General features: G+C 53.6%; 1 protein-coding gene across 1 annotated transcript; it reads left to right on the forward strand.

Annotated features, from left to right (window-relative positions):
- Nucleotides 1-22,647, forward strand: MON1A (MON1 homolog A, secretory trafficking associated). Its single transcript, XM_034776598.1, has 6 exons — nucleotides 1-284; nucleotides 9,031-9,178; nucleotides 16,414-16,881; nucleotides 17,761-18,526; nucleotides 20,015-20,162; nucleotides 21,982-22,647. Exons 2-6 carry the CDS (start codon nucleotides 9,052-9,054, stop codon nucleotides 22,120-22,122), a joined length of 1,650 nt encoding a protein of 549 aa, XP_034632489.1. The 5' UTR covers nucleotides 1-284; nucleotides 9,031-9,051; the 3' UTR covers nucleotides 22,123-22,647.
- Nucleotides 22,648-27,289: the final 4,642 nt, after the last annotated feature.

Below are 27,289 nucleotides of genomic sequence, written 5' to 3' on the forward strand. Positions count from 1 at the left end.
GCACTGGGGTATGTGACACTGGAAACGGAGCTAGAGGAGAAGCAGTTGTGCAGTGCTTTCCTGGCTGGACTCAGCAGGAGCAAGCTTGGCTGGACGCCCTGTACAGTGTGTCTGCGATTACAATGACAGCGTGTCCAGAGGAGGCAGCAGCAGGCAGGCCGAGGGCCCCCCGGGGCATCCCTCCCTCCCCCTTTGTCTAAGCTTCGCAAAGCAGCCACTGACGCTGGGTTCCTGCCAGAGCTGCGAAGCAGGGCCTCCCGAGCGCAGCTGGTTGAACCGCACAGGTTGGTCCCTTTGAGTCTCTCTCTGTCCTTGCGTGTCCCCGACGTTGCTCTCCAAGATCCAGCCTCCCCGGGGAGCCTGTCCCCTTTGGCTGTGGTGCTTCTTGGCCACCTCCAAGACATCTCCTAGGCATAGTGAGTGGGGTCTGCAAGGAAGGGTGCCCAAGCGAGAGATGTGCCTGGTCTCCCTCTGGCAGCGAGCTGCCAGTGTTCCTGTGCGGGGAGGGGCTCCTCCTGCGTTGTGGGTGAAGGCAGGGTCAGGGTGGGGCAAGGATAGTGAGAGGAAAACAGGGGCATCCCTGCACCCCCGGCTGTGCTTCCATCTGGTCTTACCCCGTCTCAGTTTGGGAGCGGGAGTGGGGAGGATGGGGGCAGACAACACAAGCCCAGATAAGTGCTGGTGAAAAGTGCCAGGCTGGGCATCCTGAAGCATAGAGAACAAGCACAGCCCCCAGGAGCACCAGGGCATACTCCTCCCCTGCCATCCAAGAGCCCTCATGCCCAGCGGTGGGTTTCCAGTGGCAGTGGTCTTGATGTTAACACCTGCCCACAAAGCCCATTTCCCACAGCCCACCTAACTAGATGGGAACTGCGATCACAACCATCTTGGGCCAAAGTCAAACCATCAGCCCAAAGGCTCCGCATCCCATTCCCTGTGTCTATCACTGGTGAAATCCCACTGCTGGGAAGTGACCAGTGAGACCCCTCAAGCTGAGTGCAGCACAGACCTCGTCAGCTGCTTTCCAGCTGGGCCAGTCAGAGAAACCACTGCAGCCCCAGCCCTTGCAGTGCTAAGTGATGCCTCTGCTCGCCAACTCCGCAGCTGGGGAACCCCTGCTGCCAGCGCCCAGAGAATCCATAAGTGGCTACCGACAGAGCTTTGCAGCGACTGGAAGGGGAAGCGGCAGGACTTAGGGTTAGATCTGCCATGGCTGGAAGCAGCAGCTGTGCTGGACAGTACCTGGTGTGCTAGAGCAGGGCTGTGGGAGAAGCTTCCAGCAGCGCTGCACTTTTTAAAGAGAACTAAAAATTCACTGTAACTTAGGTATACGTGACCATGACTTAACTGCATTTATAACGTGCATGCAGAGTAATGATCAGACCAGTGATATGTACCCTTGGTGCTTTAATAGTGCTGTATTCACAAAGCTGAAAACAATTATGAGCCAAATCAGCCGGGAGGATGAATTTAATCAGAAAAATGGGAATGATAACAGTGAATCATTTCAGAACATTGTTAGCAGATGCCCAAAAAGCCAAAATCAAGGAGGGAAGGCTGTACTGGTTAAAAAAAGCTGACCTGGTTTAGAGAGGAAGTGAGGGCAGCTATAAAAAAAATACAACAAATGGAGGAAAAGGGAAGTTGATAGTAATGAATATAAATCAGAAGTTAAGAATTGTAGAAAACTGACAGGGAAGCCAAGGGATATGAGAAATCTATGGCCGGCAGAGTTAAGGACAATGCGTTTTTAAAATATATTGGGCATAAAAAGCATCCTGGCAATGGCCTTGGTCCATTACTTAATGGACACGGTGGAATCATCAGTAATAACGGCAGAAGTGCTAAATAAATATTGCTGTTCTGTATTTGGGTGGGATCAGATGATATAGTCTCATCACATAGTAATTACACTCTCCCCGTTTCACTAGTATCTCTGGTGGATGTTGAACAGTAGCTACTAACTAATTTTTAAATCAGCAGGTCAAACTTGCATCCAAGAGTTTCAAAAGGGCTGGCTGAAGAGCATGCTGGACTATTAATATTGATTTTTTTAAATAAGTCTTGGAGCACTAGGGAAATTCCAGAGGAGTGGAAGAACATTAATGTTGTGCCAATTTTTAAAATTGACCCAGGTAATTATAGGCTGGTCAGCCTGACATGGATCCTGGGCAAGAGAATGGAGCAAGAGAATGATATGAGACTTGATTAATAAGGAATTAAAGGAGGTTAATTAATGCAAATCAATTGGTTTATGAAAAATAGATCCCATCACACTACCTTGATATCTTTTCAAGTTTGGTTAATAAAGGTTGATGTAATACGTTAGACTTTTCTAAGGTGTTTGACTTGGCACCACGTGACATTTTGATTACCTAGGGTTACCTAGGGAGGTGGTGGAATCTCCATCCTTAGAGGTTTTTAAGGCCTAGCTTGACAAAGTCCTGGCTGGGATGATTTAGTTGGGGTTGGTCCTGTTTTGAGCAGCGGGTTGGACTAGATGACCTCCTGAGGTCTCTTCCAACCCTAATCTTCTCTGATTCTATGATTTAAAAAAAATAAAATGATATAAGATGTACATGGTTCACATTTAATGGATTAAAAACTGGCTAACTGATAGGTCTCAATGTAACTGTAAACTGGGAATCGTCATCGAGCGGGTGTGTTTCCATTGGGGATCAGTTCTTAGCCCTACACTATTTAACATTTTTATCAATGACCTGGAAGCAAACAAAATCAGGGATAAAGTTTGCAGATGACCCAAAAATTGCAGGAGTTTTAAATAATGAAGAGGACAGGTCACTGATTCAGTGTGATTTAGCTTACTTGGTAAACTGTCTGCAAGCAAACAATATGTGTTTTAATACAGCTAAACGTAATGGTACACATCTAGGAACAAAGAATGCAGGTCCTACTTACAGAATGGGGGACTCTATCCTGGGAAGCAGTGACTCTGAAAAAGATGTGGCCCTGGTCTACACTGGGGGAGGGGGGTGTGAATCAATCTAAGTTAAGCAACTTCAGCTACATGAATAACGTAGCTGAAGTCGACGTACTTGTATCGATTTACCGTGGTGTCTTCACCACGGTGAGTTGACTGCTGCCGCTCCCCCGTCGACTCTGCCTGTGTGCTGGAGTACAGGAGTCGACGGAAGAGGGCTCGTGGGTCGATTTATTGTGTCTAGACTAGACGCGATAAATTGATCCCCGCTGGATCGATTGCTAGCCGCCGATCCGGCGGGTAGTGTAGACATACCTGTGAGGAGTGTGGTGGATAATCAGCTGAACATGAGCTCCCAGTGTAACAAGCGAATGTGAGCCTGGAATGCATAAACAGAGGAATCTTGAGTAGGCGTCGAGGTTATTTTATCTCTCTACTTGGCATTGGTACGACCGCTGCTGGAATCTTGTGTCCAGTTCTGGTGCCCACAACTCAAGCAGGATGTTGGTAAATTGGAGAGGTTTCAGAAAAGAGCCCTGAGAATGATTAAAGGAGTAAAAGCTATGCCTTATAGTGATAGACTCTGTCCATTTAGCTTAACAAAGAGAAGGTTTAAGGTGACATGATTACTATCTATAAGTACATGGCGAACAAATATTAAACAATGGGCTCTTCAATCTAGCAGACTGCACTATACAGCTCGACAAATTCAGACTGGTAATAAGGTGTACATTTTTAACAGGGAGCGCAATTAACCATTGGAACCATTTACCCTGGGTCATGGTGGATTCTCCATCACTGACCATTTTTAAATCAAGATTGGATACTTTTCTAAAAGATCTGCTCTAGGAATTATCATGGGGCAGTTCTCTGGCCTGTACTATGTGGGAAGTCAGACCAGATGGTCACAAGGTTCCCTTTTGGCCTTGGCATCTCAGAATCGAAAGCTCTTCCAAATGGGAGTCGATTGATAGGGCCCATCTGATACTGGTAGTAGCAGATACACACTTGTCCCGCAAGTGCTGCCTTTCACTTCTTGCATTTGGTTTTGCTGCAGAGAACTGTGGGTGAAGGAGGGAGGGAGTATTTCAGCACAGGAATTGAAGAGGGCAAAAGTTTGTTTATTTAGCTGTTTATGGCCCTGGGCCCAGAGCCAATGCCACCCTCATTAGAGCTGTAACTCATTAAACAGAATGACAGCTGTAAGATGCCTTCAAATAGTCAACGGGAACGTGGTCTGAAAGGAGGGAGATGTGAATGTGTCTTGTACAAATGGCTGCATTTCAGAATTGTGGAAAATCAGTTAATCCTTTGGGGCCCCAGCCAGGATCTGAGGTCAGAGCTTCCCCTGTGATAGCTGATGCTTCGCCATCCTTAACGCAGCAAGACGCATGTAGTTCCTTGAGTTGTGCTAAGCATTGTGCAAGCCACTGTTGCAGAAGCAGCACAGAGCCCTGAATGCTGGTCTTTTCAGACTGTGTTTAAGAACAGGAGATGACGCAAACTGTTGAGGCAAACTACATAGCTCAGAGTCTGCACAGTGGCAACTGGCCTTACATACGTCTCAGATAAAGACAGTAAAGCTAAAGCACCAGGGCTAGGCCCAGATCAGGTTCATGCACTGCTTTCAGGTCCCGCTTTTGCTTTCAGTTCCCTTTGCTAGTTCCTGACACGTGCCTGTTCGAAGAGAAGAAAGGAATCTGTTTGTCTGGCCTGAGTATGCAGTGTTGTTGTAGCCGTGTCAGTCCCAGGATATTAGAGATCCAAGGTGTGCAAGGTAATATCTTGTATTGGACCAACTTCTATTGGGGAGAGAGACAAACTTTCTAGCTATACAGAGCTCTTCTGCAAGTCTGGAAAAGGTACTCAGTGTCACAGCTAAATACGAAGTGGAGCAGGTTGTTTAGCACGAGTAGTTAATGGTCCCTTGCAGTATGTGTTAACTACTTATGTCTGTCCTTAGTGTAATTCCAGCCAAAGCAGGCCTGCCACTTTGTGCACTGCGGTGATAGACCTTCATTGATCCAGATTCTATTTCAGCCTCTGCTCTGCCCACGAGCAGAAAATGAACGAGTCTGATACCCAGCCTCCAGGGCTTTATATTCTGCCATTCAGAACTTTTGGGCCCTGTAAAGTTATAAGGGGATACCTATCATCCCACTGAGATCAGAGACCAGCAGCTGGCTGGCTGATTAGCCCTGCTGCTGCACCTGGGAAAGAGCTGCACCTTAACTGGCTGATCCTCATAGAAGGAGGAGCAGGAAATGGAAGGGGGGCTGCAATACCTGCCAGAGGCTGCGGCCGCTGCTGGGCAGAACTGCTCTAAGAGACAAATGGACAGCGCCAGACTGTGGGAAGTCCTGTTACCACAAGGCTCTGAGGTAAGAGCCAGGAGCTTTTGGGGTGATGAACTGACAGATGTGAGGGACAGAGGTGGGGAAGATGATCTTGTTTGTTGAGGAGACTTGCAATAAAACAAATAAAAACCACCTTCCCTGGGCTTGGTGTGAAGGTTTAAGGCAGAATTCCCCCAGGGAAGGTGCTGGCCCAGCAAGTGCAAGCCTAGGTCGCAGCCAGAAAGGGGCGCTATAAAACAGGCCCCAATCCTTTAAAGTGTTAAAGGTGGCAGCTCAATTCTTCCCACAAGTCTTGAGCCCGCCCCCATGACTTCAGTGCGCTCAGACCCACCCACCCCGATGTGTTCATGTGCCACTGCTGTGCTGCGAATCCTGCGTGTGCAAACATAAACCATGCCACTGCGCCGAGTGGCCCTTTGGCTCATGCTGTTACCTGATCTCTGTAGCCACGCGTGGGATCCATGGGCACACCTGGCGTTAACCTCACTTAAGTGCTGCATCTGAACATTGGCCCTCTTCACCTCACTTGCAGCTGGAATCTGGTTGCCCAACGACATGGTGCCAGCCTAAGCAGAAACATTTCAGAGCTATGTGACAGGCCTGGGCTGGCCAAGTCATGTCCCAACGTCATGCCAGCTGTGGCCCAACACAAATCAGGCTGTTTTGCAGCATGGCAGTTCCTGATGGGTCACCACCCTCCAGTGAGGCTGGGGGAGGGTCTTTTGGACCCACCAGCAACGCCTCCCACTGCCTCATCACCTCTCTTCGCCTCGGGATCCAGGTAGGAGAGAAGCCTCGGGGGGCAGCAAGGCCTGGGAGGGGGAGTCAAGGCAATAATAGGCAGGGGATGGCAGCTCCCCATCTCAGCGGTGCGGAGAGGGTAAGTGGGGGCTCCCTCTGAGCAGCCAGGGGAGGGGTGTATTTTAGTGTGTGCTGGAGGTTGCCTTGTCAACCTGAAAGGATCACACATGCAGAGCCATAGGAGTAGAGGGGAATTAGAAGGGCAAAAGACAGGCCAGGAACCATGGCCTGAGGATGTTTTTGAAGTCTCATGACTTGGGGGGCCAACCGCATAGTATGTGGGGGTCCAACTCATGAGTCTGGCTCTCCTGAGGTTGGCCATACTGAATAAGGAGGCAGGATGAATAATAATGTTCAGAGAATTCCACAAAAATCTGCCCACTTTCAAAACAGCTGAGGTCTCCCACTGTTCTCCGGGGGACACAGGCTGCCCATGTCTCCATTCACCTAGTCCTCACAGTACTTCTCTCTTCCTCAGCATGGTAGGTCCACCCATCCCCTGAAGGTAGCTTGGTTTCCCTCATGGTAAGAGGAATAGGAGATGGTGGCTGTTTTGAATAAAGGCAGCTAAGCTGAGGGAACCTTGTGGCCTCAGTCCTCTTTGAAGCCCTAGGAGAGAGTGGCCAATTCTCCATGGCGTTCTCTGAAGATTTTATGTGCCGGGTTCTGCTGACAGATGAACCATCAGTTACGAAAAATGATGGCCAAACATGAGCATATTTAATCTAAAAAACAACTTATTGCACCATGAAGGAAAACAAACTCGAGGCTCACATGTGGCATTGCTTTTGTAGGCCGCACTTGGTGTTTTATCCAACTTTTTATGTGAAAATGGCTTGTCAGGTTTTCTGGGGGAAAAAAACCCTATCCGATGAGATAGATTATCACCGCTATCAACTTTACAGGCTACTGCAGGGTGATTCAGTGAACTGGGACCCTGGAGGCCTGGGACCAATGTTTGGCTCTGCCACTGCTTTGCTGGTTGATCTTGGGCCTATCATGTCCCTCCCTGTGCCTCAGTTCCCCCATTAATAAAATGGGGATAATGGTACTGACCTCCTCCGTAAAGCACTTTGAGATCTATCAATGAAAAGCACTGGGTAAGAGCGAAGAATCGATATTGTTTGGTTGGCTAAGCCACTCCTTCTCTTTTCTGTGCTCTGTCCATTTCAAATACATATGCCGAATGCAGGGAGAGGTGAAGCAGTGCCAGTGTAAAGGGCAGGCTGGGCAGAGGAGCCAGCGCACGGGCTAGTGTCACAGGACTCCAATGTGGTTTGAGTGGTGGCTAGGCACTCATGTGGCACAGAGGTGAATTCAACCCAAACCCAGGACAACAAATAACAAGGGGACCAATGAGTTGGCCTCAGGCCCCAGAAAGAGAAAACCAATGGGATCCATTATACAGGACTGTGGAAGAGAGGAAACCCTGCTGGAATTAGAGCAGCTTTCATGACGCCTTTCCAGGAGTTTGTGCACCCCAACTGAGCCAGGAGAATTAGGTGGCGAATGCTAATGTGACCAAAGTCTCAGCTCTGCTCAAGGTCTAGGCAAGGAGGCTGTGCTTTTTTGTCTTTAGTTCTCAAAGCATGTTACAAAGCAGGTCAGCATTATCCCCTTTTACAGATGGGGAAACTGAGGCAGGGAGGTCACCCAGCAGCAGAACCAGGAATAGAGCCTGCCTCTTCTGAGCCCCCCTACAGCGCTCAATCCACTAGGCCACCCTGCTCCTAGCAGAGCTTGAGCCTCATCTCTAGCCATTTCAGAACATCTTTGCTTGACACCAAGAAAACAATCAGTAGCAGTGGTGGGATGGTGTTAGTGACAGGCCTAAGAACAAGGGAGGCAGGGGTGAGCACGGACAGGACACCCATCTCTTTGGCCTCCTCTGTGCTCCCCCATCACTCCCCAGCCAGTGAGTGGCTGGGATGGAGCTGCTTAAACTAGCGGGGTGAGAAGCTCTTCCTGGTGAGAGCCAAGCCCTGGGGAATGTGGGTGAGGAAGGGGGGATTCTTGCACTGGAAGGATCCAGGCTCCACTCTGATTCCTCCTGCCCACATGCTCCCACTGGCCTGGTGAGGCGCTGGCATCCAACTGGCTCAGGAGTCTGATTGGGATTGGGGCCAGCCATGGGGAAGTGACTGAATGAGCCATGCTTGACTAACTCCCCATGCCAGCTTCTCACCCTTCCCACCCAGCTCCCACCCCCTTTCATTATGTTACTGCTCTGGGGATCTCTAGAGCCATTGCTTTCCCTCATTCAGACCAACCGGCCCCATTGATGAGGGATGGGTCTTGTTCCCTCTGACCACTCTTCCCCACTCGGCTCCTCCAACCGGTCCTCTTGACCCAAAGCAGCCAGTGGCGCTCCAAGGATCGTCCCGATGCTTCTGCTCCTCTTACCCCCATTGAAAGGTTGTCAGGGCTGCTCAGACGACGTGCCCTTTCCCTTGTCACCCTCCCCAGGACCCGCCCCCTGTCCTTTTTACCACTGTCCCTTTTGTGGCATGACTCCCACAATGGAAGAGAGAACTCCAGGCCCTTCCCGTGGCTGAGTAACGTGGATGTGATCTCAGCCTGGATGTAGAAGAGGTACCTCCTGTAGATGTGTCCCACCTACTATGGATAGGTGGCGCAGAGATGGCTTTTACACGCCTGCTCCATGTGCTACCAGAGACATGCCCAGCTGTTTCCTCCCCCTAGTGAGCTCCAGACCATGATCAAAGAGAACTGAACTACTTACCCTCTGGCCCATTCCCCATTGCTGCTGCCACCCCACCCAGACATTCCTGGATAGGTTTCCCCCCTCACCACCACTCTGATGCGATGCCCACTGTGTCGTGGTGCTTCCGTCTGCCCACGCTGGGGAGCAGCAAGACCAGGCAAGAGAGCAGCGGGACATGGAGGGCTGACAGTTTCCTTTGTGTGCAGGTCCCTGCCAGCCTCTGAGGAATGGCTGCTGACATTCACAAGAAGAAAGGCTGGGAAGTCCCCAACGGGTCCTTGGTGCCAGCAGATGGGCAACCCACAGAGAGGTCGGAGAGCCCCACCCCAGGGCTGGCTCAGGGCATGGAACCAGGTAGGGGCAGGGGATTATTGCATTCGTAGGAGGGGCCATGCTCACTCCAGCTGTGCGATTGTTCTGCTGGCCCCAGGGGGGGAGGCCGAAAACAACTTAATCTTTCATTTCCCGGGCTAGCTTGGGAAGGATACTGGGAGGAGCAGGCCACCCTAGCTGAGGTACCGTGACTGGTGCATAGGCCAACCAGCAGGAATGATGTGAGTGAGGGTCCATCTCTGGGCTGATCACGTCATGTTATCCCCATGGATTAAGCTGTCCCATGCATAGGTGTGGAAACTAGGGTTGTGGGGGGTGCCTAGTGCCCTGTGCCCAGGGCTCCAGCTGCCAGCCCTGCATGTGGGCTCCCAGCTGCCAGCCCTGCTCCCGGGGCTCTGCTCCCTCTGGCCCTGCAAGTGGGCTCCCAGCCCTGCACCCGGGGCTCCACTGCCAGCCCCACCCCTGGCACTAGCTGTGGCACCAGCCTTGGCCACTTTCCCCTTTCCGGGTGTCATCCCCCCCCCCCCCCGGAGACACGGCTCCATGCTTCCGGCCCCAGCTGTGGCAGGGGGACACTGGTGGCAGAGCTAGTGCTGGGAATGACCCTGGAGCCAGCATGGGGAAGAGTTTCCATCCTTGCTCTGAAGCTGCTATGGGATTAGTACAGATGTCGTAACTGAGCCGCTTTCTCCACCCGGGAGCAGATCAGGAGAAGGGGCCCGACTCCATAACTGGGAAGATCTCTCACTTTGACTGGCGCCCCAAGGTCATGCCCACAACAAAAATGTCCGCCTGACTTTCTGACCCTGTCTCTGCCCAGTCCCACGTAGTGAATTCCTTCATGAGATAAATGGGTTGGAATAACGGGGTTTGGCTGGTGTAACAATGCAGCCTTTGGTGGGACACAACTGAGAGTATCAATTCAGGACAAATTGCTTAGAGCCAGGCAGTTACAACCCAAAGCTGGAATTCCTTTACTATTAAGGCACGCCAAACCAGTCAAACAGAGGGGACTTTGGTTTTACCCCATTGGCTAATCATAAGTCATACAAGCAATTCCCTTAGATACTCCAGTTCTCTTGTATCACCACCAGCACCACTTGTTTTGGGGATGAATGGTTATGAAAACCAATACCCCAATAAAAGAAAAAAGGTTCTCACAATCCCAAAGGACCAAGCCCCAGATCCAGGTCAATATACAAGTTAGATCTTACCCACAAATCACGCTGTTGCCAATCCTTTAGAATCTAAAGGTTTATTCATAAAAAGAAAGAAATATAGATGAGACCTAAAATTGGTTAAATGGAATCAATTACATACAGTAATGGCAAAGTTCTTGGTTCAGGCTTGTAGCAGTGATGGAACAAACTTCAGGTTCAACTCAAGTCTCTGGAGTACATCCACAGTTTGGATGGGTCATTCAGTCCTTTGTTCAGAGCTTCAGTTTGTAGCAAAGTTCCTCCAGAGGTAAGAAGCAGGATTGAAGACAAAATGGAGAGGTTTCCAGGCCTTTTATATTCTTTCTCTTGTGGGCGGAAACCCCTTTGTTCTCCTGTGCAAAATCACAGCAACAAGATGGAGTTTGTAGCCACTTGGGCATGTCACATGTCTATGAATGATTCAGCTTTTTGCAGGCCGACGCCATTGTTTACATGTTAGTTTGAACATTCTTAGGAAAGCTCAGATATGGATTGGCATCTCCCAAAGTCCATTGTCAGTTAAGTGTTTTCTTGATTGGGCAGTTACTGAGAATAGTCCTTTCTCAAGAAGCTGACCAAATGCTTCACTGAGGCTATTTAGAATTGAGATACAAGTACATATCCAATATTCATAACTTCAGATACAAAACTGATACACACATACAGACAGCATAATCATAACCAGCAAACTACAACCTTTCCATAGACACCTCACTTGACAACCTTTGTACAATATTTGCTGCAAATATATATAACAGTGGTTGCAACAATGCTCTATATGGTTACAGTTTAAGTCAATAACGTCACAGCTGGGTGATGGAATGGGAACACATGTCACAAGTCAAGGCTGCCATGTTTGCTGTGGGATGGTTGGTGGGGAAGCCATCCACCCCAGGGATTTATAGGTGAGACAGCATCCCACAAGCTCTCCATAGTTAATGAGAAACAACTGTGCAGTTCTTATGTGGCTCAGATGCCCCAGCCAATCAGCAAGCAGGGAATTGTGGAAGAGGACAATGAGCGTAGGGTGATGGGAATGTGGCCAGGACCATGACGCTAATAGGGCTGTGAAGGGCATGGGACCTGCAGTGACCCAAGTGGCCAGGACTCTGGGTTGGTGTCTCACCACCCTGGGCACAGTGGGATGGAGCCAGAGAGGGCATCTTTCCCCACGCAGTGACCTTCTGGAGGAGGTGAGGCTGGAACAATTATAGAATCATAGAAGATTAGGGTTGGAAGAGACCTCAGGAGATCATCTAGTCTAACCCCCTGCTCAAAGCAGGACCAACCCCAACTAAATCATCCCAGCCAGGGCTTTGTCAATCCGGGCCTTAAAAACCTCTAAGGATGGAGATTCCACCACCTCCCTTAGTAACCCATTCCAGTGCTTCACCACCCTCCCAGTGAAATAGTGTTTCCTAGTATCCAACCTAGACTTCCCCCACTACAACTTGAGACCATTGCTCCTTGTTCTGTCATCTGCCACCTCTGAGAACAGCCGAGCTCCATCCTCTTTGTAACCCCCCTTCAGGTAGTTGAAGGCCACTATCAAATCCCCCCTCACTCTTCTCTTCTGCAGACTAAACCAGCCCAGTTCCCTCAGCCTCTCCTCGTAAGTCATGTGCCCCAGCCCCCTCATCATTTTCGTTGCCCTCCGCTAGTCTCCCTCCAATTTGTCCACATCCTTTCTGAAGTGGGGGGCCCAAAACTGGATGCAATACTCCAGATGTGCCCTCACCAGTGCCAAATAGAGGGGAATAATCACTTCCCTTGATCTGCTGACAATGCTTCTACCAATGCAGCCCAATATGCCGTTAGCCTTTTTTGGCAACAAAGGCACACTGTTGACTCATATCCAGCTTCTCGTCCACTGTAGTCCCCAGGTCCTTTTCTGCAGAACTGCCGCTTAGCCAGTTGGTCCCCAGCCTCTAGCAATGCATGGGATTCTACCATCCTAAGTGCAGGACTCTGCACTTGCCTTGTTGAACCTCATTAGATTTCTTTTGGCCCAATCCTCCAATTTGTCTAGGTCCGTCTGGACCCTATCCCTACCTTCCAGCTTATCTACCTCTCCCCCCCTAACATCTTAGAGTTATCCGCAAACTTGCTGAGGGTGCAGTTGATCCCATCATCCAGATCATTAATGAAGATGTTGAACAAAACTGGCCCCAAGACCGACCACTTGGGCACTCCGCTTGATACTGGCTGCCAACTAGACATCAAGCCGTTGATCACTACCCATTGAGCCTGATGATCTAGCCAGCTTTTTGTCCACCTTATAGTCCATTCATCCAATCGATACTTCTTTAACTTGCTGGCAAGAATACTGTGGGAGACCGTATCAAAAGCTTTGCTAAAGTCAAGCTTTCCCCATATCCACAGAGCCAATTATCTCATCATAGAAGACAATCAGGTTGGTCAGTCATAACTTGCCCTTGGTGAATCCATGTTGACTGTTCCTGATACCCTGAGGTTCCATTGGGGGGGGGCAGGCCCCCGGAGGGGAGGCCCAGCTTCAGGGACTCCACACCAGCTGGGGATGCCCGACCCTTCCTCTGGGATCTTGGCAGTGCAGCTTCAGTGGCAACGTATCGCCAGTCCTTCTAATGCACCCACCCCACTGCTGCCCCCAGGAAAGCTCCTGACGGAGGGGCCTCGGACAAAGGGTAACGCAGGCTCGGGCTGCAGGGAGTTTGCTGGACTGGTTGCCAAGTGTGGGGTGAGGAACAATCTGTGCCCCCCCGCCCACCTGGGGATTTAGATAGCAGGGTTTGCAGAGGGCACTCCCTGGTGAGGGATGGTGCCATGGAGTCTGGACGTGATCTACGGGAAAAACCAAGTTACTGCCCTGGTGCAGTGCTGGCCCTTTAAATGTGTGAGTCACAGCGACACAAGAGCTGTCATGTCGGGGTGGGAGGATAGCTCAGTGGTTTGAGCATTGGCCTGCTAAACCCAGGGTTGTGAGCTCAGTCCTTGAGGGGGCCACTTAGGGATCTGGGGCAAAATCAGTACTTGGTCCTGTTAATGAAGGCAGGGGGCTGGACTTGATGACCTTTTAAGGTCCCTTCCAGTTCTAGGAGATAGGATATCTCCATTATAAAAAAAAAAAAAAAATGTGCTCCCCCCATCAGGGTCATGTCCACTGGGAGGGGACCCCACTAGGAGCATGCCGTCTGGGCCCTTGGTGGCTGGTTTACTCTGCTCAATCACCCCCTGCCCCTCGTTCCCTGCAGGGGCTGGACAAGGCTCCCTCCACCAACCCCCAGCGCTGGGGCTGGCTCAGTGGGCAAAGGCTGTAGGCACAGAGCCCGGGGATTCCCTTGCCCTGTGCCCAGTCCCCTGTGTTGTGCTTTGGGCAGCATCTCTAAACCACAGGTCTGCATGGCTGTGGCAGGGTGCCTGCCTCCCCAGCCCAGACTAAAGTCCCCCCACAGCTCCGGAGCAGAGATAAGAGAGGCCATAAAACAAAGCGCCTGCCCCAGCCTTGTGCTGGGATGGGAGGGGGAGGAGGTGGTGGTCACGCTGTCTGGAGAGGCTCAGGACCCTGAGTGGCAACCTCAGGACAGACAGTCACAAACAGGGCAGACACCCCAAGCTGGTGGTCTATAATCAGATTTTACCATGCCAGTAACAAATGTGAACTCCTGGATCACTGTCACAGTCTCATCATGGAGTCACAGACAGTCCCCAAATTATCGTGCCACCCAGACAAATTGGATTTAGTGATAAATGGTCACTTACATCAAAAATCACACCACATATTCAGGTTGCTCCCAGTCCCAAGAGACCAGTCACTTACCCCAGATCAGTTGGTCCCCTAGATCTTACTCCAAAGACCACACCTGTGGCCAGTCTGTAATAAGCTATCTAAAGGGTTATTAACTAGGAAAAAGGTATAAGGGAGTTATTTACAGGTTAAAGCAAGTGAACATATCCACCCCAATGAGTTACCGTCTAATCCTAAGAGTGAACGAGTTGTAGTGATCTGTCAATTCAAAGTCTCTTTCAGGGTGGACTCAGGAGGCACCCCCTGAGGATCTCTGGCTTCAGGTTAGGCCATGTCTACACTAGCGAGCTTACAGCGGCACAGCTGTCCCAGTGCAGCTGCGCCGCTGTAAGAGTGCTCGTGTAGCCACTTTATGCCGGTGGGAGAGAGCTCTCCCGTCGACATAATAAAACCACCTCCACAAGCGGTGGTAGCTGTGTCAGCGGGAGAAGCTCTCCCACTAGCACAGCGCTGTCCACAGTGGCACTTCTGTCAGTGTAACATGTCATTCAGGGTGTGTTTTGTTCACACCCCTGAGCGACATTATACCGACAAAAGTGGTCACGTAGACATGGCCTTAGAGTCTCTGGCCCTTCAGAGTTCAAACAGCCAAAAAGATGGAAAACTTTCCTGTGATTTGGTTTTATTTTCTTCATTCAGCTTCCAAGTCCGCAGGACGAGCTTCCTTGCAGGTAGTATTGCGATGTTTCTTGATGGCCCATCTGATTTTTATAGTCCTTCTGGAAGAGTGGGGGGACAATTCCTGTGCCTGGGTTCACAAATTCAGAGCAGACATTTTCAAAGTTATAAACCAAAGCTTACCTCTCTTCTTATAGCCTGGGATACAGACATTGCAAGCGAGATTAATGCAGGCTGCAATTTACAAGCGTTTCATAGAGTCTAAATCAGGGGTCTCAAACTCAAATGACCATGAGGACTAGTACATTGGCCGAGGGCTGCATTACTGACACCTCCCCCTGCCACCCTTGGCCCCGCCCCCACTCCACCCCTTCCATGAGGTCCTGCTCCCATTCTAACCCCTTCCCTGAAATCCCCACCCCAACTCTGCCCCCTTCCAGCCCCCAGGGAGGACAGGAGGGGTGTGGGGTGTGATGGGGGCTCAGGGCAGGGAGTTGGGGTGTGGGGTGCAGGAGGGGTGTGGGGTACAGCAGGGGGTCGGGCTGCAGGAGGGGCTCGGGGGGCGGGCTCCGGCCTGACACGCACCAGGGGCAGGGCAGGCCGCCTGCCTGCCTGTCCCCGCACCACTCCGGGAAGTGGCCGGAACCTGGGGGAGAAGGAGCACAGGGGTCTGTGTGTTGCTGTTGCTTCAGGCACTACCCCCAGCAGCTCCCATTGTCTGGGAATGGGGAACTGCGGACAATATGACCTGCTGGGGGCGCTGCCTGAAGCAAGAGCAACACACGGAGCCCTGTGCCCCCCCTTCCCCATGTTCCGGCCGCTTCCCGGAGCAGCAGGGGGCAGGGCAGGCAGGGAGCCTGCCCTTCCCCTGGTGCATGTCAGGCTGGAGCCGCTCTAGGTAAACCCTGGGGTGAGCGGGGGGGGGGCCCCGAGGAGCTCGCGGGCTGCATAAAACAACCCTGCGGGCCGCATGCAGCCCCCGGGCCACGTGTTTGAGACCCCTGGTCTAAACAACCAATGTCTTATAAGAATGTAATAGCTCTTTTGAGGAAAACTACCATACAGGTGAAGTGGTCTGGTCTCCAGCTATGAGTTTGTCAGTTCTTAGCTAATGCCTGCAGCTTGGGAAAAAGCTGGTATCTGGCCTGCCAGCATCACCAGGGGTGCAGGGGTTTTGTGTGTGCAGCTGGCATGGTTCAACCCCAGTAGGGCACAGATAGTTCCGGCAGCGCCATTCTGTGGCACTATTCAGAGGACAGCTAGGCTCTACGGTCAGCCATGTTGGTTTCTCTTTGCAGGTGTCTGGAGAGCCCGACGGCCATGAGAGACTGAGCCAGCCGGGCCCCTGGGTGCAGGCATCAGAGTTGCTGGCTCTGCTTTAGGAGTGGGCCTGCTCTGCTTCAGAGATGGGGCTCTAACACAGGGTGGGGTTTGGAGACTTGGGGTATCGGCCTCTCTCTAGCGGGGGGAATGGGGCCTGACTTTGTTATTGGTCCTGCAGGGGTCGAGTGGGGTTCCCCTCCATCTGTGGTGTCTCCCAGGGTCTGGCTCATTTCTCCCCACCATCCAGTCAGCTGTCCTAGCTTGTCTTGGAGCAGTCATCTTGGCACTGGAGAGGAGAGGCTAAAGCTCTCCGGTGTCTTGGTTTCCAGGGGCAGGCCAGGAGGGGGCGATGTTTGTTCACACCCGGTCCTACGAGGACCTGACGAGCCCTGAGGATGGAGACGTTGTGTCCAGGAGCTCTGAGGAAGGGCGAGGGGACCAGGCAGACCAGACCAGCATAGAACAGATCAGCAAGGACTTCAGTGAGCTCAGCACACAGCTGACAGGCATGGCATTAGACCTGGAGGAGGAGATGAGGCCGAGCCAGGAGGACAAGATGGATCTCTCGCTGCAGACGGCCCGGAGGGACTCAGCGCGGTCAGAGAAGGAGGACGAGGACATGACCATGGAGACCTGGCGCATGCATCAGAAGCATGTGTTCGTGCTGAGCGAGGCGGGCAAGCCAGTGTATTCCCGCTACGGCTCAGAGGAGGCGCTGTCCAGCACCATGGGAGTGATGATGGCCCTGGTGTCCTTCCTGGAGGCAGAGAAGAATGCCATCAGGTCTATCCATGCAGGTACCATTGCAGGCAGGGGCCACTTGATGGCACATGCTGCCTCGGGGAGTATTAGCTGTACCTTAGATGTGATGCTCCGCTGTCGACCGCTGCACAGAGCAGCCGGAGCACCGGCTTGGACAGGAGCTCACTGCTGTCCTGGGAGCAGGGCAGGCGCTGGGCCCGGCCTCCAGCTGCAAACACAGCTGCCTGATTTGCAAGTGCAGTTACCACAGCCGTGTGTGCGAATCCGGGCATCCGCTGTTGGTGAGTGCTTTAAATGTGCGGGCAAATTGAGGGCACTGTGAGATGGTTACAGAGGGAGGCAGATGAGGAGACGAGGGACCTGTGTGTTGGTGTCTCCCTGGAAAGGGCACACGAAAGCCTGTGGCTCTGACACAGTGCAGGGGAAGCACTGGGTTTCCCTTCCCTGGCTAGGTCCAGGAATACTGGATTGCTGGAGGAGCTTACCCTCAGTGTCCACCTCACTGCAAGGACAGCTGTCCTTGCTTCTCAGGCCTGACTGACACTGAAAATGTAGGTTGATTAGCTGCATAGAGACGGTAGCTAGGTCTTCCATTGGCCTAGGTGCATCTACAACAGGGGTTAGGTCATCGTAGCTACGGCGCTTCCCGTAACTATGACGACCTAACCCCTGGTGTAGATGCAGCTAGGCCAACAGAAGACCTACCCACCATCACTCAGGGAGGTGGTATTCCTAAACCCAGTGGTTCGTGTAGGCTGTGTCTGTGGTACGGAGTTGCGCCAGCATAGTAGTGCCTGTAGCGTAGACGTGGCCTCATTCGCTGACCCTCCCGAGCCACAAGAGCTCCCTGGTGTTTCCCAGCGGTGCGCTGCCCTGGGCTGACGTGTCCCTCTCTCTCCTCCCACGCCGGGCAGATGGCTACAAGGTGGTCTTTGTGCGCCGGAGCCCCCTGGTGCTGGTGGCCATGGCCCGGACGCGGCAGTCGGAGCAGGAGATCGCCCATGAGCTCCTCTACATCTACTACCAGATCCTCAGCCTGCTCACCTGGACCCAGCTCAACCACATCTTCCAGCAGAAGCAGAACTATGACCTACGCAGGCTGCTGGCGGGCTCCGAGCGCATCACTGACAACTTGCTGGACCTGATGGCTCGGGACCCCAGCTTCCTGATGGGTGCCGCGCGCTGCCTGCCAATGGCAGCGGGGCTCAGGGACACCGTGAGCACCTGCCTCCAGCAGGCCAAGGCAAAAAGCCTGGTGTTCTCCATCCTGCTGTCCAGGAACCAGCTGGTGTCTCTGGTGAGGAGAAAGGACCAGTTCCTGCATCCCATTGACCTGCATTTACTCTTCAACCTCATCAGCTCCTCCTCCTCCTTTCGTGAAGGCGAGGCCTGGACTCCTATCTGCCTGCCCAAGTTCAACTCCAGTGGCTTCTTCCATGCCCACATCTCATACCTGGAGCAGGACATGGACCTGTGCCTGCTCCTGGTTTCCACCGACCGTGAGGACTTCTTCACTGTCTCTGACTGCAAGCGCCGCTTCCAGGAGCGCCTGCGGAAGCGTGGCGTGTCCCATGCCCTGCAGGAGGCCCTACGTACCCCCTTCTACAGCGTCTCCCAAGTGGGGATCCCGGACCTAAGACACTTCATCTACAAATCCAAGAGCTCGGGGCTCTTCACCAGGTGAGAGTCGAGGTGGGCATGGTCTCCATCGCCAGACGCGGAGCCAAGGGGAGCGTGCATGGCTGGGATGAGTCCTTGGGGCTGCTCTGTGCCATCAGAGCACAGGGGTAGCTCCCAACTGTGGCCATGACAATCCGTGCCAGCCAGGGCTGCTTCCCTGCCTGCCAGATCCTGGACTGCCACTAAGCTGGTGCCAGGGACTGATGGTGCCTGGGTCAGCCTGTGAGTCTCACGGTGCCCCAGAGCCACCACTTGTGCTTACAGCTGGCATTGCATTAGAGCCACACATGGCACCTCATGCACCACAGTGCAAGTCAGGTACACACGAAGCCCTGGGGTGTGTCATTGGGGGGCAGGGTGGGTCTCTCCCAGGTGTGCCCTGAGCAGTGGACTGTGGGGGGCATTCAGTGCAGAGGGGATCCTTGCAGGCCTGGCACAGGGCTCGAGGGTGGCAGCTCCAAGGGGGTGCCCTGCAGCCAGAGTCAGGGAGCTCACAAAGCAGCTTCCCCACCCTGACAGTGATTGGTGCTTGGGAGAAGACACCCGCCACACCAGCCTGAATGCCTCATGTTCCCAGTGCTGCTCCCAACAGGGCAGCTTCCTGCTGCTGGCCAAGGTAGGCCAGGCTCCAGGCAGCTGGTGCCAGATGGGTCTAGACCCTGTCTGCACTAGTGCTCCCAGCACTGTTCCGGCTCGGGGAGCTGCGTCACTGGTGGCAAAATGGGAGGGGGAACATCCAGCCAGGCTGCAGTGTGTGACTCCAACTGCAGCCGGCTTCCTAATGGATTGCTCTGGAGGGCTCGCTTACACCCATCTCCCAGACCCGTACTCCTTGGGTCCTGGACTGTCCCCCACTGGGGGTGGCACTGATCCGCAGGGACTCCTGTGGTTGGTCTAGGAACAGCTGCCAGGATTCCAGGGCAATGCCATCCAGAAGATCCCCTTGTGCATGGCTTGAAGACTGGTGTGGGCTGGGGAGCGTAGAGAGGCCTCCATGGCAAATCCTGGAAAAAACCAAACACCGGGAAGGTCTCCACTGCAGTGGTCTAGCAAGGCCTGTGTGTTCATTTGCATATTATATTACCCAGACCTCTTTGCACCAGAGACAGGGAGTGGTGAAGGACATGCTCCTCCTCACCTTGCAGGCTAGCTGCTCTTCACAGCGCCCCATGCTGGGTCCTTCATTGGGTCCAAGAGTTTCCTTGAGAGGAGCTGGCAGTGACAGGCAGGTGCCAGCAAGTGTGCAATTTCCATCAGAATCACCTGCAACAAGCTGGCAGACATGGGTGGGTGCTGGCTACCGGTGATCTCCATCACCCTGCAAGGTATGCAGGTCGGTTGCATGTGCTGCCCACTGGGTTCAGTAGCTTTGTGTGACCCATTGCAGTTGTCCTGGGACAAGGAGTTCCATTGCTCTGTTGCGTGGAGCTTACCCTGGTCAGGTTAACGTTCTGGGAGGTTAATCAAAGGGCAATTTGTTTTTTCCAGCCCTGAGATTGAGGCTCCCTATGTCAGCGAGGAGGAGAAGCAGAGGCTGCTGGAGCTATACCAGTACCTGCACAGCCGTGCCCACAACTCCTCCCGCCCCCTGAAAAACATCTACTTCACAGGACCCAGCGAAAATCTCCTGGCTTGGGTAAGAACCACTCATCCTTCCATCAGCTGTCCCACATCTAAAGAGTGTGAACCAGCCAAGCCTCTGTCATTTGAGCTACAGGATTAATGCTGGCAACAGTAGTAGACTTTTCTCCTCTTATTAGGACCAGCCACTAGAGGGGGCAAAGACCCACATGCCACGATGGGGATAACAAGCTGAGATAGGAGAGCTAGAGTACACTGAAGTGGTCTGGCTAGCGTGTATGTTCCACTGTCCTCTGCATGGAATTTCCTCTGCATGGAACCTGGATACCAACACACAGTCAGGATAAGTGCCTGGGAAATACATGGGGGAGAGAGAGAAAATAAGAACTGCTCAGTGTGTGTCATAAGCCTTATACTGTTTGCTGCTCAGGGGAATCTCCTTTAGTTTAAGTGGCAGAGTCCTGGGCTTTTGGCAGGCCAAGCTGAGTTCCAGCCCTGTCCCCATCACGGAGTTCCAAATGGCCATGGTTTTGCAGCACAATGACAACCATGATGTACACGGTAACCAGGGGTTTCATAGATGATTCCATCTAATCTGCCCCCCTCTGTAGAGACTGCCCCACAATTATTGCTGTTTGAACTAGGGCAGATATTATAGAAAAACATCCCATCTGGATTTAAAAATGGTCAGTGATGGAGAACCCACCACAACCCTGGGTAAGTTGTTCCCATGGTTAATTCCCCTCACTGTTAAAAATGTACGCCTTATTTCCAGTCTAGATTTGCCTACCTTCAGCTTCCACCCATTGGTCTGTGTTAGACTTGCTGGCCTGAAGAGCCCATTGTTAAATATCTGTTCCCCTTGTAGGTACTTACAGACTGTGATTCTAGTCACCCCTTCACCTTTTTGTTGTTAAGCTAAATTGATTGAGCTCCTTTCGTGTCTCACCATAAGGTAGGTTCTCCAATTCTTTAATCAGCCTCCTGGCTCTTCTCCGAACCCGCTCCAATTTGTCAATGCCCTTCTTTGCTGCCGTACTCTCTTGCTGCTCCTCTGAGAGCCCATCTCTTGTGTGCATCCTCACACAAACAGCTGTGAGACCTTTAGGTTGTAGCACAGTGATGCTGCGGGACACCAGGGTGATACAATGTGAATACACGGCAGAAGACTTCTAGTGTTGTTCTCCAAGCTGGGAGTTGCCCCCTGCTCTGGCTTTTGTGGGAGAGTCCTAGCCTTGTCGGAGTCCTTGATGTGCCAGCATGTACCCATTGCAGCGTGCACCCATTGCAGCATGCAATGCTCCATGTTGAGCTGAGATAGTTTCCAGTATGCAGTGCAGCAAGGCCTTTCCACAGGCCTCATCTCCATGTTAGAGATGAGGGTTGCTGCATTCTAGGAAAAGTAGCTGCTGGTCTAGGGCATGAGTGGGCATAACTTGGGCATCTCCCTGGGATGGAAAGGTTAAATCCATCTTTTTTTGTACAAATCCAGGGAGCTCCGGGGGGAAGGGATGGCCCTTACAGGGTTTAAACTTTCATAAGCAGAATGGACAATGTTAATTACTGAAATGTGCCAACCACCTTTGCTCCCCAGTTAGGAGGTGGAAAACCCTGTCCGCTTGCAGTCTCTAATGTACGTGTCTTCATAACCCCCCCATGCAGCAGTGCTGCCCTCCCCATTGTTGAGATGGGGAAACTGAGGCCAGAGAGACTACGTGATCTGGGCCAAGATCTGTAACAGGGCAAGGAATTGAACCCCCATCTCCTAGGTTAGTGACCTCATCGCTGGGCCATTCTCCTGGACTCCTCCTGGCATCTGGAGGCAGGCTCTGTGCCCAGGCACTGACTGGGATTGGCTCCCATCTCTCCCCCAGGTGACCAGTGCCTTCGAGCTCTACGTGTGCTACAGCCCGCTGGGGACCAAGGCAGCCGCCGTCAGCGCTGTCAACAAGCTGATGAAGTGGATCCGCAGGGAAGAGGACCGACTCTTCATCCTGACACCGCAGACCTACTGATGGGTGCTGTGCCGTGCCAGCCATGCCCAGAGCATTCCCGGCTCCGATCAGAACACCCCCCGGGGCAGGCCCCGCCCTCCCGATGTGCGTGGAGGATGGCGGGAAAGGGACACCCTTGGGAAGCAGAGCCCTCTGCCCCCAAATGCAGGGAAAGCACATTAATGGGGTTGTTAAATAGCAGATTTTAGAGAACCTAAAGCTTCCCGAGATGCCTGGTGCTGTGACTAGGACCCAATGGAGACCCCTGCTACTAAGGGGCCACCCCACCTGGACAAGCATTCCTCACTACAGCCTCCAGCCAGCGCTTCTACCTCACCTGCCACTTCTCAGCCTCCCCACACCATCCTGCTTCCCTCCTCTGTTGGGACACTCCTCTTCATTCCTGGGGTATATCCCTCAGTTTGGGTGGGGGGAATATATATGGAGATATACCTATCTCATAGAGCTGGAAGGGATCTTGAAAGGTCATCGAGTCATAGAATCATAGAATATCAGGGTTGGAAGGGACCTCAGGAGATCATCTAGTCCAACCCCCTGGTCAAAGCAAGACCAATCCCCAATGTAGTCCAGCCCACTGCCTTCACTAGCAAGACCAAGTACTGATTTTTGCCCCAGATCCCTAAGTGGCCCCCTCAAGGATTGAACTCACAACCCTGGGTTTAGCTGGCCAATGCTCAAACCACTGAGCTGCCTCTATGGTGGGGCAGGGGAGGGGTAGGCGCTCAGTATGCACTGGGCTCCTAGGACCCCTGGTTCCTCCTGCAGCACTTCCCCTCTTTTCTCCATCACTAGACTATTCCCAGAGCGCCGAGGTGGCATCTCCACCACTCCACACCCACCCCCCTATCCCTGGCCTCCAGGTCTCTGAGCCAGGGGTCACTGCCTGTGCACCGCAAAACCTGCTGGCTCCACCTCTGCCCCAGCCATCTGCCAGGCCCAGGCATTCTGCCTGGCTCCCCAAGGGACAGGTTCTCAGAGGCATTGGTGGGCAGGGCACACAGGGCAATCTGCCATGAGCAGGAAGGGCCGTACTGCCCAGCAGCTTGGCCCCTTGGTGTGGTCCCTCTCCCTGCTGTCTTCCAGCTTTCCCCTGCTCCTGGCGTCTCCACGCCAGCATCTCCCAGCCAGGTCCTTCACAGGCCTGTTGGGGGTCTGGGGGACAGGGAGCACCCGGACAGGAAGAACAGGCCCTTTGGGCTCCAAAGTGAGGAGGCCCTCACATCGCCTTATGTTGGCCTGGTCACCCTGGGGAGGGCAGGGTGGCTGGGTCCCCAACCCCAGAAGGATTCACCCCCAGGTCTCCATTAGTCAGTGCCGGCCTCTCCCACCCCCAGGTATTCCCTGGATCTCATCCAAGCCCGGATCACAGGCAGTTTGCCTGTCCTTGTGGCTGGGTTTTCGGAGCCAGCTCAGCAGCTGATCTGTGTTCATGGCCATGGCACCGGATCCTGGGATGGGGCTGGAGGAGGAAACCAACACCATTGAATAAAGGCTGCAAAGAAACTACGGTAGTTTTATTGCGGGGAGATGGCCACGTGGTGGCAGCAGAGGATGAGAGCGGGAAATGGTCCGGAGTCTGAGGTTAAAGCCAGTTTCCATTGTGAACCTCACCAGGACTTCTGTTAACTGTCTCTGAAATGCCAAATGATCTTCGTTGTAGCCCAAACTGTCTCTGTTGCAGCCTGAACGTGCTTGGCACAGCTGGATGTGCAGCTGTCCTGCGGTGCTTTACAATGATTATCAGTTGTTCTTATTTTCAGGAATTTGCAATACTTCAGCCCAGAACAAATGTCCCGTGTGGGGTTAATAAAGTGGGTGCTATGGCCCAGCGGGGCAGGGGCCGCCAGCAGCCCTGCAATGTACCACTGACCCAAGCAGACTTTGGAATTGCACCCGGATGGTGCCAGTGGTGGGCCTAGGCCGAGCCAGCACCACGTGCTTGTCCGTGGCCACAGTTGGCTCCTGGGCCCTGCCCCAGCACAGATAAGGGGAATAAGCTATACCGGTATGAGACACCTTGATCCTATCCCCTCAGTGTAGCTGCAGCAGTAAGATCTCACCCCCCTGAACCGCCAGGCAGCCTGGGCGAAGAGAAAAGGGTAGAGCAGCCCTGGCTGTCCTCTTGGCCTGCTGAGAGACATGTCCCTGGGGAACAGGGAGTGTGACTAGCAGGTAGCAGTCACTGACCTGGCTCAAGAGACCACAGGGAGGGGGAAATCAGGCCCCCAGTTCTAAGGGTGGAGAAGAAGGATTTGTCTGGGACTTGGAGGATCTTTCCTTCCCTTGCTCACTGCGGGTCCATGAGTGTGAAAGGCACCTAGGGCACACAGGGAGCTCTCCATAAACACCGCGCAGGGCTGGGGAGTGGGGAGATGGTTGGTAGCAGTCAGTGTCTGCTGCCTAGTGGGGAAATCTGGACTCCAGGATCTGCACAGTGCAGCTATAAACCACGTCCTCCCTGGCAGATTTCACAACCCTACCAGTCATTGCCTCATCTGCCCTGATCCTTGGCCTACAAGAGCTCAGCAGCCAGGGCTCCCATTCCATGCAAACCTGGGCCCCCCCTTTGCCATAACCAGCTAAGTGAGTCTCCAGGGGGTTGAGTTTTGGAGTGTCAGTGGCCTGGTTTGAGAAGGGCAGCCTTCCCTCTGCCTTTCAAGGCTCTGTTGCTATCTTGGGTATCTGGCCCCCATGACCAGCATATCTGAGCCCCCAATCCAGAAGAGACTGATCCTCATGCCCCACCCTCCCATGCATAAGAGTTGTACTAGGGTAGGTTCACCCATGGTGAACTTCCTGGGCTGTCACAGGCTTCCAGTGTGACCCTGGACAAGTCACTTAGCCTCTGTGCAGTGGGGATGCTAGTCCTGCCCTGCCTCACGGTGGTGCAAGGGAAATGCACAATTATGCCATGTGTTGAGAGCCACTGATGCTCTCTATGAGGTATAATTATTGTTCTACAGATGGGAACAGAGGAACAGTGACAGACCAAAGCTCACACAGGGAGTGAACCAAAGCTGGGAACTGAATCCTGGTCATCTGGCTCTCAGGGTAGGGGCCAGCCTTCCACTCCATGCTCAACCTCCACAGTCCAATTCCTGAACCTCCAACACCTTCCCCTTCCTTCCACTGCGCATGACGCACTACCAGGCCCGGTCCGGCATCGTGACCCTCATTTGGGGAGCAGTCCCACTGGAGCGTAGGGCGAGGGCTGCTCCTGTGCGTATGGGTCTGCAGGGTTGGGCCCTTTGGGAAGAACGGTAGCGGTTCTAAAATGCCGACAGTGTTATTGCTCCAGTGCATCGATGCACACAGCGTTTTGCAGGCAAATCCCAAGAGTGGTGGTGTCTGCTCAGAGGCAGCTAGCAGGGGATGGATGAGGCCAGCAGGAGCGGACAGCTGGCAGCAAGAAGTGCAGTGTGAGGATGAGGCTATGGATGGGGTTCATTGTCCTGGGTCAGAGAGGCTGGTCCTGCAGGATGATCCCTGGGGAAGATGACTCAGTGACGCGACCCAGAGCAGACATGGGCTCGGAGAGGTGGATGGAGCTGGTGGAATGGGCGTGCTGGGGGTTACGCCAAGGCAGCACCAGGCAGAGCCGTCAGGAAGAGGATGAGGCACATGGGCTCGCTGTGGGCGGAGGCTGGTGGGTGGATCTGAGCAGGGAGCAGACAGGACCCCCATGGTGGGCCAAGGGAGGAGAGTTTTGCTGCAGTTGGCAGAATGGGCTGGACAGGAGAGGGGAGGAAGAGAAGGCTGCAACCCTCAGGCGAGGCATGAGGCACCCAGGGCGGAAGAGAGCTGATCCCAAGGAGACGGGGAAGAACAATGGGGTTTGGCAGCAGGGGAGGGGAGCTGTGGCAGAGGCAGATCTGAGTCATGGGCACCAAGGGAAAAGCAGCACCCTGGGGGCAGACACACTCGTCTGGGGTGGGGGCAGGTTTAGAACGGGAGCAAGCGCCAGCAGCTCCTGGGGAAGGAGGGGCCCGCTGGGAGAGGGTCCAAGAGATACAGGGAGGTCGGGAAGTAGGAGAGGGCAGAAGCCTGGGAGGAGGGGGCAGGAGAAGGGAATCTTGAGGGGGGAGGGATAATCCTGAAGCCCAGGACAGAAGAGGGATGAAGGGCAAGTGGGTGGCAAGGAGACCCCTTGGCTCAGCGAGGGGGGCTAGTTACTCTGGGGAGGGCTGGCTCAACAGGTGGGCCCTAGCGGTGGTAGAGGCTTGTGGGGTAACTAGCACACGCCAAGACTTGGGGATGGCAGTGGGGTGGCAGCTGGCTCTTCTCCAGAGTGGGGGGAGAGAAGGCAGGATCAGCAACCGAGTTTTCTGACAGGTGACAGCCTGTGTGTGGGGCAGTTGGCAGACCCCACGGGTGAGCTAGCTCCACCGACACCAGCCAGGCCTGGCTGTCTGCACACTCACCAGCCTGTCCTGGCATGGGCCGCAGGTACTCCCAGCTCTCCTGCTGGGCCTGGCACAGTGGGAGGCAGGACCCCCTCCCCGGGTGTGTCAGAAAGCCCTGCTTGGGCCACCAGGGCCAGAGCAGCCGGCTGCCAGGGCTGCCACCCAGAGGCAGGAATTCCAGTGACCAGTTGTCACCGGCTCGAGGTGTGGTCCTGGGGGGGTCGCTGCTGCCCTTGCTGGATCCCCTTAGTTTGCCCCAGCAGGGCAGTTCTTTGACTCTGACTGCGTCCAGAAGCATGCCTCAGTCTCTGAGCTGTGATCAGGGAGGCAGCCTGGAGCAGGGGTGCGGTCCCTCCACTGTCCCAGGCCTTTCTGTCTCTCTGCTGCTCTGTCCCCTTTGTAGCAGGCCTTGGTTCCTTCACTGGGCACAGCTGGGTGCCCTAGGGTTGCCAACTTTCTAGTTGCTCAAAACCAAACATCATAGGCCCCCCACTTCCTGAGGCCCTGCCCCTATCCTGCCCTTTCCCTGAGGCCCTACCCCTACTCATTACATTCCCCCTCCCTCAGTGGCTCGCTCTCCCCCATCCTCACTCACTTTCACTGGGCTGGGGTAGAGGGTTGGGGTGCAGGAGGGGGTGAGGGCTCTAACTGGGGTGTGGGCTCCGGGGTGGGGCCAGAAATGTGGGGTTGTCAAGGCTGATTCCCCACTATGGCACTTTGAGTACAGAAGGTGGGGGCCCACAAGGATTCTAACACTACTGGCC

Source organism: Trachemys scripta, chromosome 7, assembly GCF_013100865.1.
Source record: "Trachemys scripta elegans isolate TJP31775 chromosome 7, CAS_Tse_1.0, whole genome shotgun sequence".
NCBI lineage: Eukaryota > Metazoa > Chordata > Testudines > Emydidae > Trachemys > Trachemys scripta.